At 45.7% G+C, this 13797-nt stretch overlaps 1 protein-coding gene across 1 annotated transcript in view; it reads right to left on the bottom strand.

The window, feature by feature from the left end:
- Positions 1 to 245: 245 nt before the first annotated feature.
- The window catches only part of SLCO5A1 (solute carrier organic anion transporter family member 5A1), a 172160-nt gene continuing 158608 nt past the window's right edge, over positions 246 to 13797 (bottom strand). Inside the window, exons 6-9 of the mRNA XM_004697747.1 lie at positions 10219 to 10378; positions 7246 to 7487; positions 5045 to 5109; positions 246 to 718 (exon numbers count right to left, since the gene is read on the bottom strand). Of these exons, the coding sequence (XP_004697804.1) occupies positions 246 to 718; positions 5045 to 5109; positions 7246 to 7487; positions 10219 to 10378 (940 nt within the window). The remainder of the gene's footprint in view (positions 719 to 5044; positions 5110 to 7245; positions 7488 to 10218; positions 10379 to 13797) is intronic.

Here is a 13797-nt window from a genome sequence, read left to right as displayed (position 1 = left end):
ATGGTAACACATTTATCTAAAGTCCTCCTTCTGGGAGAGAAGGGGTGGGTGGGTCGGAGGGGAAAGGCTCTCAGGAGTCTCGTTGAGGTATCCAGCCCTCAGTCAGTGGTGGCTGTTGATGCTGAGTTTTGTTGGTTTGAGGATTGTGTCTTTAGAGGTTAAAAAAGAAAGGAGAGAAGGCACGGGTGTTTCGCAAGTCGCCATGTCAACTCAACCCACAGAATGGAGTCTTGCCTTGCCAAGCTTCAGGAGAGAGGTGAGCTGGCCGTCGGGTTCTCGTGCAGCCGCTGGTCGCCCGAGGAGCTTGCTGCTTCGCGGAAGGGCCCGGGAAAGGTCCGCGCTGGGCCCCGGACCCCTTTTTGCAGACCGGACTCTTCCTGGAAGTCCCCCGGGAGGCTGAAGGCCGGGCAGGACCGCGTCCGGGCCGAGCCGCCACGGGGAGGGGGGCCGCAGCCCACCGCCTCGCTCACGGTGCTCAGATGGACGTCCCGCCACCGCCGCCTCTGCAGCGCAGCCTCCTTGTATTTCATGGAGTACCAGGCCAGAAAAATGAAAATGAAGCCCACAAACTTGAGGCCGGCCGCCAAGCCGAAATAGACAAAGCGCAAGGACGTCACGTTGTACTCCCAGCAGGACCCTTGCACGCCGCACTCGTGCTGCCACAGCATGCAGGTGGTGTCGATGACCGCTCCGAAGTAAATCGGAGTGGGGATGTAGGCTGCGGGGGGGGGGGAACAAAGCAAAACAGAAACCGTTAGCACGTGGACACCTAGAGAAAGGAGCCCTGGTGGTGTCGGTTGTTGGGCGTCTCGCCCCAGGTCAGCAGTTCGAACACACCAGCCACTCTGTGGACGTGAGAAGAGGCTTTCTGCTCCAGTAGAGATTTATAGCCTGGGAAACCCACAGGGGCGGGTCTACCCTGGCCTGGGCAGGGGCTATAGATGTTGAACGCAGATTTGTAAGGGAGAAAGGTACTTGTTTGCCTCCCCCAATCCAACCGAACCCCTGACTGCTGGGTCGAGGCCCATCCATGGAGACCCAAGAGTTTGCAGAAGAGAATCACTTAGCTGTCATCTTTGCAGAACACCGGCCCGTTTTTTCTGCGGTCCTGGAGGCTGGAACCGAACTACCAACCTTCACATGAATTGTTGAGCACACACAGAGTATGCCACCCTGGGACCTTGAAATCCGTGAGGGGGAGTAATTTCCTCACATAAATTAAGCGTGTGTGTGTGTGTGTGTGTGTGTGTGTGTGTGTGTGTGTATGTTCACAAACTTCATGGGAAAATCCCATGATCTATCTGTTCATTCCACTTTCTCTTGAGCTTTCTCAAGGGCCCTCCTCTGCCATAGCTGAATTAAAATCTCTGTTATGAAAGTATTCACAAAACTGTAAATAATTCAAGCCCTTTCAGCTGACCACGCAGAATGTCTTATTGACTTTTCTTTCAGGATTATAAAAACGTCTACTGCTAAAAAGGCAATTAGGCCATCCTTTTCCAATGAAGAAGTCGGCGTTTGAGGCTAAACTCTCAAGAGGCTACACTGAGGCCTTTTATTCTCTACCAAGACTCAATATACTTAGTGCTAGTGGGCCCTTGTCCAGTCCCTGACTGTAGGGCAGTGACGAGGAAAGGTTCTCCTCTTTGCGTTAGAGGCCACATCAGATGACAATGGTCCAAAGGCACTCGGGGGTATAAAGTTAACCACTGCATCAAATTCATCCCACAAAGTTTGTGAAGCACCAGGGATAAGAAGTCGCATTATCACTGGGCTAGGACATAAACAATTCTGTGTTCCTACAGAAAAAAGAAGTAGACTTAACTAGGATTCCTTCATTGTTTTCTACTCCCTTTGCCCCATGCTCAACTTGCACCCCAAGAACAAATAGCCCTTGTTCACTGCTATGGAGTCAGGGCAAGCTGAATTCATGCCCAGTGGACTCACACACTGCCGGGTCCTGCACCATCCCCTTGATCCAGGATGGACCAATAGACCATTGTGACCCATAAGGTTTTTTGTTTATTTTAAGTAGGTCACCAGCCTTTATTCCTCGTCTGTCTTCATCTGGAACAGCGGTTCTCAACCTTTCTCATGCCGCGGCCCTTTCATACAGTGCCGCATGTGGTGGTGACCTCCCAACATAACATTATTTTCGTTGCTACTTCATCACTGTAATTTTGCTACTGTTATGAATCGGACGACCCCTGTGAAAGGGTCGTATGATCCCCAAAGGGGTCGTGATCCACAGGTTGAGAACCGCTGATCTGGAAGCTCTCCTGAAGCCTGTTCAGCTTCACAGCCACCTACAAGCTTCCACTGACGTGTAAGTGGTGGCTGAGTGTGAGATGCACCGGCCACGAATCAAACCCTGGTCTCCTGTGTGGAAGGCAGAAGCTATTGGCAAATAGCTTCATAACCCCCATAACCTCCTCAACGGCATTGGCTGCAGCTTTTATTCTTTGCACGCTAGGAGCCAATATATCAGGACAGTCCCGAAGCCGCAATAAAAGTTTCTAGAAAGAAGTGAAGGAGTGGGGTGGGGTGGGGAGGTGGAGGGAAGAGGGAAGTAAAGGCGGGGTGGAGGAAAGGCTAACCGTCCAGGACACCATGACTGTTGCATTTTTAAAGAAGTTGTGTGTATTTAAGTTGTGTGTGATCTATTCCCTACGAAAGCTCTCTTTTTTTTTTTTTCCGTTTGAGTCTGGAAAATGGAAACTCGCTTGTTTGGGCCTAACTATAGTTTTTCACAATCAATAGAGCTTAATGATAAGACTGAATGAAGTGATCCATGCTGCAGCGTTTTGGTCTCACTGAAGCTTGATGCTGCAGTGGCCAGCTGCCGAATGACTTTTACAAACTCCGTGTCCGCATCAGATAACCCACTCCACAGCTGCAGAGAGAAGCACAGGAAAGAGAAAGGACTGGCCGTTGGTTTTCTTTTCCTACTTAACCATCTCTTTAGCATCTACAATGCTTCCACGAAAAGAGCACCTTTCAGTGTCCAAAGAGAAGTCAAAGATCAATGTATACACTTTCTATGTCAGAATGTTATTGATTCATCTTTTTTTTTTTTAACTAGATGACTGCTTAAAATGTTACCACAAAAGTAATTTCAGTACTCCTCCAAAAAGCTACCCACTGAATGGAACTAGAAGCCACTGGTGCTCAGTGCAAAGGGTTTGTTCGCCGGCCGAGCCATGCACCACAACAAATGACAAGCTGAGAAGTCCAGAGAGGGTGGCGGTGTCAAAGGGTGGAATAATGCCTCAGAAAGAAAGAGAGAAACACTAATGAGGAGGAAGTTGACATTCTCATCATACACCAAACGTGTGTACCCATGTATGTATGTACACTAAATGTACAAAAAATACACTGAAACTGGTCAAAGGAATGGCTACTTCACATTCCTTGTTTCCACGGACTGCCCCAAGACATCACAAGCTGATGGGGTGTGTGTAAAACTCGTGCACACATACACCAACCTTGTGGTTCACCATGCTGACGGTGGCAAGGAGTCGCTCTCGTTAGTAAGTAAAAAGCCTACGACGGCAGTCCCAATATTAATTAGGATCTCCCTTTAAAAAACAGAACAAAACAAAACAAAAAACATTTGACTAAAGGTTCTTTTCCTCGGAAAACGAACTGACCGGGGTATTGTTTACCCAGTCCAATAAACTGAGGCTTATCTAAGGGATGGCAGGGATGACGTGCTCAGGGTGCCACTTGGGGGCGCCTCTGAGAGGTTTCTATAAGCCATCGCAGCTGCCTCCACAGGGCAGGGCAGATTGCCCTGCTCAGGGTAGAAAGAGACCCACCTCTCTATGACCACAAAGCCGATTCTATCCCATACTCCCTGCCACGGAGTCAATGCCTATAGCGACCCTATGGGACCGGGCAAAACTGCTCCTATGCGTTTCCGAGATTGTAACTATTTATGGGAGTAGGAAGCCCGTCTTTCTGCAGATTAGTGACCCTATAAAGCAGGGTAGAACAACCACTTAAGAGTTCAGAGACTGTAAATCTTTATGGGAGCAGACTGCCTCCTCTTTCTTTCAAGGAGCGACTCGTGGGTTTGAACTGCCGACCTCCTGGTTAGAAGTCCAACACTTAAACCACAGTACCATCAGGGTTCCTTGTAGGAAGAACCAACCAGAGGGGATTTTAAAAAAAAGGCGTTGAGTATATCATAAAACAATTTTCATCAGTGAAAGGAAGGAAGGTGCCATTGTCATTTCCATGTCATGTCCAAATGTGTAAAGTATGAGATGAATGGGCTCGATTGTAATTCTGGGCAGATAGATGGTAATGTTCTCTAAAAGGTAGTGGTTGGAAGTTTGGGCAGGGTCGCAATTTCAGTACTTGTCCTACAGGCTCTTTTCCATAAACAGTCCAATAAAGTTACCACGAACACCGACACATTGTTGCCAAGTCCATGCCAACCCATGGTGACCCCATGCTTGCCAGAGTAGAACTGTATGCCAGAGTTCTCAATGGCTGATTGCTTTTGGAAGTAGAGTGCCAGGCCTTTCTTCTGAGGTACAGCGGGGTTGACTTGAACCGCTAACGTTTCAGTCAGTAGCCAAGTGCGTCAGTGATATACACCACCCAGGGAGTGCTCAAATTAGTATAAAGAAGTAAGGAATGGAAATTTGCACACATAAAACGAGAACCAATTCCCATGCCTCTCTTGTTAAAAGGCATAAAGGCCCCAAAGCTTCAGGAGAATACGCCCACGACAACTGACCTGCTTCAGAATGTTCTTACTGTGGAAGGCTTTCTGGTGGAATTTAGCCCAATTGAATGTTCATCATGAAAAAGAAACAAACGACCGTACAGATGGTTTCGTTTGCTTCATCAAATGACAACTGCTCGGCTTTCAACTCGAGTCAAAAAATGGGGAAGGTATGCCTTCCCCACTGACCTGTCAAATTCCAGCTACTCACGGTCCTGCAGGGCTCAGCCTGCCCCTTGCCAAGGACAGGGAGCATCTGCCATCTTCCAGGAGGAACTGAAAGGCACACTGGGAAGTTCAGGGACCTACCAAGTGTTCGCAGCAAAACAAACTGCATTCCCAGCGCGAAGGGCCTTTCCTCATCTTCCACGGACCTACGGGAGAAAACGGGGGAACAAAAGAAACATTTTTTTGAGTAACGGCACTAAGAAAATGAAGGTCCACTCAAGCCAACCAGAGAGATGCTGTGCAGAATCTTTAATTCACTAAAACTTACTAACGACAACCAGGCAAAACTGCGAATGGCTGAAGAAAGGTCTCCCCGTGAAAGACACTAACAAAAAGCTGATGCCCTCCAATGGCTCCGTGTCCACACGGCGGATGGTCAGAAACAGGACCAGGCTGGTTGGCTGAAGAGACAGAAGTGGCCCCGACTGAGCTTCCAAAATTGGTTCTACTTCAAAAATGTCCATTTCTATAATGTTATCCATTATACTGCATCCTTCTGCTTGGTTGGCCTGTGTTTTCTAGGATGCTAAATAGGCACACTGAAATTACTCCCATAATTCCTCAAAAGATAGGAAAATGTAAATTTTTAAAAATCTACGAAGTCAAAAACAGGCACTAAGGAAACAAACAAATGCCAGAGAAAGAATTGGGCCCCACCAGCCATGACAGGCTTCTTCCACTCCTAGAACCCATGCTCCAAGCCATTCCTGGACCACAGGAAGAGAGGGTGGTGGTGGACTGACTTCATGATGACCCAGTTCCCCCCTCCCCCACCCCAGCCCCCCCTGAAGTTCTGGGGCAGCTGCTCGCTGGTGGCTTTGTCATGTCTAGGTACGACAAAATGGGAAACCCCTTGCTGTTTGACTTCTTTTTTTTTAGCCAGACTAGAAAGCTCATGGAATTAAATCATTAAGGTGAGTAAGTTTACTGAAGAGAGATCTTTCTTAATCATGAAGTAGCTCATCTTTACTATCCTGCACACGCAGGGTGCATGATGGGAAATCCCCGGGTCGGCCCCTTGCCTTCTTAGCTCAACTTCTTTATTGCTCATAGCCAGTTGCGTAGTTGTTACGCCACATGCACAATGCTGACTGAGCCAGTGAGTGAAGGAGCCAATGGGACTTTCTGGTACTGTTTTCTTACAGTCAAGGATGGCTTTGCTTGGAACCGTCTAACTGGGCACCCAATCAAAGAGGAGCCCGAGGTGTACAATAATAGCCACATTCATGGTTTTAAAAGCAATGAGGCCATATTCAGCCAGGTGTTCAGCACCTGAGTTCTAAGAAGCCAGGGAATAAATAAGAAGGGAGAATGAGAAGGGCTTCCTTTACTTAGTCCCTCATTGCACGGTGCTCTATCCTTCCCCACCACCCCATAAAACAAAACAAAGCAAAATAAAAAACCAACTACCACCCCGTTGATTGCTAATCAGAGTGAGGCTATAAATCAATACAAGAACAGATAGCCTCAGCTCTCTCCCTCGGAACTACTGGTAGGTTTGAACCACCTACTCTGTAGTTAGTAGTCTAACACTTATCGGGATACCATGACCAGAGTTCCTGTTCAGTGTTCCCCTAAAGCTGCCACGCATGTTCTCTGCCTTCCTTTATCGGCTACAGTCTTTACTGCAAATACCAACACACTGAGTTTGACTATTTTGAGTTTGAATGTTCTGGTGTCAGTATTTTTAATAGAATCAAGGTACTCACATTGGATGTCATGTATAAACAAGCAGCACACAGAACAAGATATGTAGCTAATATGACAAAGAACATACAGCGTGAACTGAAAACAAATTCATTTCCCAGTGTACCCTCTCTTTCACTCAACTCCAAATTTTAAGTGAGAGTCAAATTCATGGCATCAGCATGGTGACCTGCAGGCCCAGCCTCAATGGCCAATGCTCCCGGGGCTCCAGAAGATGTTTTTCTTTCCCTCACGCACAATTCAGGTGCCTCCGCTGGGGCCCGACTTCTAGCTAACATCTAGCTTTCAGCCCTTGCAGGTGAAACTCTTAGTCAAGACCTTCAGGAACCAAAAGTATGCGGAAGATAGGTCAGTCAACAAATGACTAGAATTCAACCGGGTACAGAAAGTTCTGGAGAACTTTTGTTTCCCCTGACCCGAGTTAGACAAAACTCATGACTCCTAAGTTTCCCAGACAAATGTCTAAACCCTCATAGAGTCCAATTTTGTTTTCCTCGATGTTGTATGCATCCATTCTTCATCCCAAATCTAAGTCTATCTAACCCCCTCCCCCCTCCCCTAAGTTGAGTTCTCACCTGAGTGTAACTATGATGGCTGATGGCTGGGCACAGGCTGTGATGAAGGTGACGATGAAAAGAAAGATTAAGAACGGGATCAGGGTGCTGCAGCTCCGTTTACACTTCCCAGACACGGCATAGCCATTTTCATTGAGATAGGTTTTGACAATAACCACCCGGAGCTGACCGCGCTGTCCCACTGTGGGTGGAGTGATCACTTGTCGGCTCTGGACACAGGTGCATTCCGTATAATTCCTTATCTAAGTGGACAAAATAAAGTTCTGTTGCATGCTATTCAGTAGCAAAATCGGACATAGCAACATGAAGGCAAATGCATTAAGAATGCTTTATTGACTATCATTTTAATGGAAAAATGTTTTTAATCTTCCCCGTTTAAAACAAGGCTGCGTTCTCTTATGAACATGCAATGCCCTATTGTCAAGGCACAACTTCTTTGTAGGATAAATATGAAGTCCAAGGTGATTGAGTAGCTTTTACACAACAGGGACAAGACAGATGTGATGGATCCATTTACCAAAACATAATGGAACACATCTTTCAAATTCAACAAGGTCTGAAATGCACGATTATGGTTTCTACCTAGGACCAATGTAACATATAGAGAGGTAGTTACAGGTAGAATAAACCAAATCACTCTTATTTTCCACCTAAGCCTGTTTTCCTCAGGCATCTCGGCACGAGGAGCACTGCGTATTTCCTCTCCCTGGGGACTAGCCTGGCACTCCAGCTTGCTTCCCTTAGGTGATCACAGCGAGTTCCCACCATGGAAAACTGTGTTTAAATTAATTTCAGTCTTAAAAGAAATACAAAAACATTTCCCTGAAAATGCCTTCCTCTTTGCAAAGAGCAAGATCCCTTCGTTTATTACAAAATTTTAAGCCTAAACTTTTCTGAGAAACGTTCACAACTCCATTCCGTAACATTTGCATCCTAAGCTCTCATTCTTGTTCATTGTCATCTGTTGGCTTGGCTGCCGCTTGAGTCTTGAACTCTGCAATCCGAGCACTCACTCCAAACAGGAAGCAAGTCCTGGTCCTTTATTTTGATTGAACAAAGCATCTAATCCAACCATGTAATGGAGTAGGCCCTCCAGTCAAGGGCTGTATGATAAATGGAGAAACCTTGCAAACATCATGCTGAAGGAAATTGGTCATTCACTGTAGGACAGATCTTGTCCGTCTCCTCTAACAGTGGTTCTCAACCTTCCTAATGCCGTGACCCTTTAACACATGTCCTTATGTTGTGGTGACCCGCCAACCACACAATTGTTTTCGTTGCTACTTCACAACTGTAATTTTGCTGCTGTTATGAATCGGGTGGGTGAGCCCTGTGAAAGGGTCATTTGACCACCGAAGGGGTCGCGACCCACGGGTTGAGAACCGCTGCTCTACCATGAAATATCTAGAACACAAAATATTTAGAATAGTATACACAGCTAAGTTTAGTGGTCTCCAAGGCAGGGGGGGAAGAGAGGGCAGAGAGAAGGGGGACTCGTTGCTTGGGGGACACTGAGCTTCTCTTAAAGGTGCTGGAAAATTTGGACGCAGACAATGATGATGTTGCAGCACATGATGGACACAGGTGATGTCACCAAACTGTACTTGAGGAAGGTAGGAATGGAAAATGCTTTGCTACACATATCATTATCACAGTTAAAACTATATATTATGAATGCTCCATATATATATATGGAGCATTCATAATGCAAACATCATGACTTCTATACCAACAGCAGAAATCATCCATTGGCTATCCCATTTTTATTTTATTTTCATTTTTTATTCATCGTTTTATTGGTAGGCTTTTACAAATCTTATAACATGCCATCATTCGATTGTATGAAGCACACTTGTACATATGGTGCCATCAACATTTCCAAAAGGCTGTTCCATTTTAAATGCCTTTTTGAGCCCTTTGATTAGCTGGTGAGCTGGGTCCTAGGCAGGAATAAACCACTCATGGATGGAAATTAAGTCAGGCTGCTGGGGCCCAGAGCAGGGCAGCTCCCGGACTTTGACAAAGACAGGCCGCCTGGAAGTACCCATCCGCCCCATTTACTTGGCTACTTTTTCCAAAAAATTAGTATGAGTCGTGCTACTGTGTCAAGTATTGTCCTCGGGTACTGTGGACACAGAAGCGCTAACGAGACAACCTCTTCTTTGTAAACTGCCCAAATTTCTACTTGAAGCAACAAGGACAGATACTGGGTACAGAATGGAGAACCAGCAACAGGAGTTCCCTTTTACCACAGTTTAAAACTCAGAAATAAAACGTGACACTCCCTAAACGTGGTAAATGGCACACACCCTTTTCACTTGGACCAAAAAAGCAAAATTATTTCAGGTTTTGAATTAAAAGTCTCTTGCAATCTGTTCTAACAAAAAGAATCAGACCAGTATCAATAATGGTCAGAGTCTAATGTGAAAACCTTTTCCCACAGTCTTACAGACTATTTATAATTCACATTGAAGGGATTTCTCAAAATAGCCTATTCGTGAACTGACAGAAATGTCTTTACTCTGAAAGTTAGTGGGGGTAAAAAAAAAAAAAGTCTGATCTGATAGTCTTTGAAAAATAGCCCCCGCCCATCTCCACAGCCTCCTTTCTCAGGAGGCACTATTCTTGTCTGCTCTATCGATACCACACACGGTGGCCAGCAAGCTGGCCTTCAACTCCATCGCCCAGGTCCTGTCAGGGTAACCAATGGGAGGCCAGTGTTCAACCTGATCAAGTTTCACCGAATTGGCACAGAATGACGGCAGATGTGGAAAGAAACTGTTATGCCCAAGTGCTCTAATCAACCCTGGGATGCAAATGAAAGTATTGCCCGATTCTCTTTCCTCGGGGTATTGTCAGAAGGCTATTTCAAAGCAGAGCGTGAAGTCATCGTGGTTGCATATGAGTTTCCACCTGGCCTTGCCACCGGATGTTGGATTGACAAGGGAACGCGGATTTCTAAAACAGACTCACCCCGGTGCTCAGGTTACCGCTGTTAGCACAGCCAGCCAGACATGGGTTAAAGTACGTGATTCCATCTGATCCACAGACTGGCTCGTACTCATGTATTTTACAACCACAATTCACATTGCAGCTTCCGGTCAGATTCCTATGCGGCATGGTGAGGGAAGGTCTACGAGAGAACAGAAGAAAGTCACAGGCAACATTGATTAAAATAAAACTAATAGGACCGGCCTTGATAATTAGTCATTGGTCCTTATTGGAGTAAGATAGTCTCATGATGCCAAAGTAATGGTGTCATAAAACAGCCATTCTAGATAACAGTTGTATTCCTTTAAAAGCAAAATACAAGGAAAAGTACTTCAGTTTTCTGGTAATACAGATTCGATACATTTATTTTTTTTAAAAAGAGAGATCATTTTATTGGGGGCTCTCACAGTTCTTATAAATATCCATACACCAATTGTATCAAGTACATTTGTACATACGTTGCCATCATTGTTTTCTAAACATTTACTTTCTATTTGAGCCCTTAAAACCAGCTATTCTTTTTTCCCTCCCTCCCTCCCCACCTCCCACCTTTATGACCCCTTGATAAATTACAAACTATTATTGTTTTCATATCTTACACTGAGTGCTGCCGCTGTCTCCCTTCACCCATGTTTCTATCGTTCATCTTCCTGGGGGGACGGGGTTATGTGTCAGTCATTTCAACACCTCTCCCCACCTTCCCCCTACCCTCCTGGTATTGCTACTCCCATTTCTGTTCCTCAGGGGTCAGATCTGACCTGGATTCTGTGTGTCAGTGAGCTCTTATCTGTACAGTGTTCATGCTCCGGTCTAGGCTGAAGTGAAAGGCTGGATGGGGGTCATGATAGTGGGGGGTGAGGAAGCCTCAAGGAACCAAAGTCAATATGTCCTTAACAAATAATCTGTTGTCTCAATTCTATCTTTTGCTTAAATGCAATGGACCAAGTCTCATGAGCACTCCATCTCAGGCTAGCAGTCCTAACCCTGTTATAACTGTTCACTCACTGTCGACTCTTAACTATATAAATAATAGTTAAGAGCCTTAATAAAACTGGGCTTCGGTTTCTTCGACTGTAAAATGGAGAGAATACTTTGCCCTGCCAAAGCAACAAGAGCATCACTGTGAAGCAGCAGCACAGGTTGCAAGTCTCCGTTATCAGCACAGGTGCCTTTGATGAAAAATTATAATTGCTCTAGACTAAATTTTGGAAAAAGACCTGGGACCCCAGAAAATCCAAAGGAAATGATGTTCAAAGTGTAGGAATCACATCTCTAGTTTTCTGCAAACCACCTGAGAAGAGAACTTAAGCATGCCTTCATTCCGGACTGCCCAGAGCATAGTCAACTAGTAAACAAGGGCAGGACCCTGGGGGCCAGTCACGGAAGACTGGAAGGGACTCGAGCTCCCTAAGAAGATCTCTTCCTTCTGCTCTTGTGGCCGCCATTCAGATGGTGTTCCCAGAACTGCACTGAGTCGGCCATAGTCGACCTTTTACTTATCCATTCATCCGATAAATCTTTTTGAAGGTTTGTGAAGTCCGGGGGTTTATTCTTGATGACAATGGTGAGTACCTTTATCTAGAATAGCCACACAGCCCACCACAACCATGCACATTAATCTGGAAACGAAAGGGTGCGGTTCAGGGGCTTCTCTCCTGTGGCCTGTGGCAACTGAGTCCTCAACATTCAATGGGAAGAAGAAATTCATAGCAAATTTAAAGCTATGTCAGGGGAGTCTTCTAAAAAGGCAAAAATAAAATAAACTCTGCTCTTGTGACTCCACAAGAGAAAATGTATCACAAGTCTTTAATAATCATTATATGCAAACTTTTAGAACCATACCAGAAATGTCAGAATATACCTTATAGTATTCTAGACCTGTAGGGGCACTTTTACCCCAACCTCGGTGCCCCAGGAGGCATTTTCCTGTCTCAGGAGACATTTAAGTTGTCACCACTGTGGAGGTGGTACTGGTAGCTAGTGAGCAGAGCCCAGTGAGGCTGCGGAACATGCTACAATGCACAGGAAGGACAGCCCCAGCGAGGAACTAACGATCTAGAGCAAACATCAAGGCTAAAAGCCCTACTCTAGAATCTATCGACTAGAGTCTAGACTAGACCTGGTGGCATAGTGGTTACTCACTGGGCTGCTAACTGCAAGGTCAGCAGTCAGAAACCACTAAGCCCCATGGGAGAAAGGCAAAACTTTCTACTCCCGTAGAGTTACAGTCTCGGAAACCCACAGGGGCAGGTCTGCCCTATCCGGTGGGGATGCTATGAGTCAGAATTGGTTCGACGGCTGTGAGAAGGGAAGACGAGACCGTCTACCACATTCTACAGGTGATGCAATGCAGTCCCAGGAAGACCAAGAGATTTTCTCTGAAGTTAATCCATCCATGCTTACTAGGAGCACATAAAAAATATTCGGGCATGCATTACGATTCCCTTCACCAGCACTGCAAGAACTAAGCTGCAAGCCATGACTAATAAAAGGATATTAGGAGTCTTTTAGTCTCCCCAAATGATGAGCCACATCGACATGGTAGTGACTACTGCTGGTTAGAAATTACACCGCATTTCATATTAACAGCATGTTTTGCATTCATTTATGACAGCGACAGATTCCAAATGCCTCCCCTTAAAGGACAGCTTCACTGAAGGAACCAACAGAGAGCAACATCTGTTTCCAGAACCACTGATTGTAAGAAAGCCAAAGTTCCTGAGTTCAAGAAAGCTGGGTATAGTCCTGGGTCATTCTTGGGTACGGTATGCTTCATTTTTCATATTTTTAAAAATGAGATCATGATGTCTAATATGAAGAATTGGGCAAATGTGAAAAACTCTAAAAAAAATCAATTCAGGCAACAAATATAAAGTGCAGCAAAAGGAAGTAGACATGCACACAAAATTCATGAAGGGGGAAGGGGACATTGCACCAAAAACATGCTGACACGGTTGATCTTTTTCATTGTGCTGGTGGAAAAAGCAGCCTTTGGTAACAATACTGATGTTTTGTTTGATTATCACTCACTTTCCGGAAAACAGACTGCCTTATAATAACAGTGCAACTTTAAGCACGAACGCCCAGGTGCTACAAATGGTCCGTGCGCTTGGCTGCTGCTACTTGAAAGGTGGGAGGTTTGAGTCTCTCTAGGGGTGCTTCAGAAGAAAGACCTGGTGACGTCCTTCCAAAACACCGGCCAACGAAAACCCTCTGAGGCACAGTTAGATCAGCCACACCTGGGGCTGCCATGAGTTGGGAGTCAACTAGTCAGTTGGCAACTGGTTTGTCACATTGAGCAACCTCTCTTTGGCTCAAGTGAATCCATCCTGGGCTACCATTGCAGAAAGACCACTGAGCACCACCCCACTCCTTGTGCGAAAGGAATATGGGGTGCCTGTCCAATACCCCAAAGCATTTCTGATGAGGTGGCCCCTCCAGTTAGGACACGTAACGTTAAACTCATGAGTCAAAGAAAGTATTAACTTCAAGTGAGGCACGGCGTCCCCTCACAAATGTCTTACAACTGGTGCAAGCTGCAAGCCAGAGAGGCACATCCAC

Source organism: Echinops telfairi, unplaced genomic scaffold (genome assembly GCF_000313985.2).
Source record: "Echinops telfairi isolate 266 unplaced genomic scaffold, ASM31398v2 ScPeMD7_1;HRSCAF=3_0, whole genome shotgun sequence".
NCBI classification, from domain to species: domain Eukaryota; kingdom Metazoa; phylum Chordata; class Mammalia; order Afrosoricida; family Tenrecidae; genus Echinops; species Echinops telfairi.
This window is presented reverse-complemented; position numbering and strand designations above follow the sequence as displayed.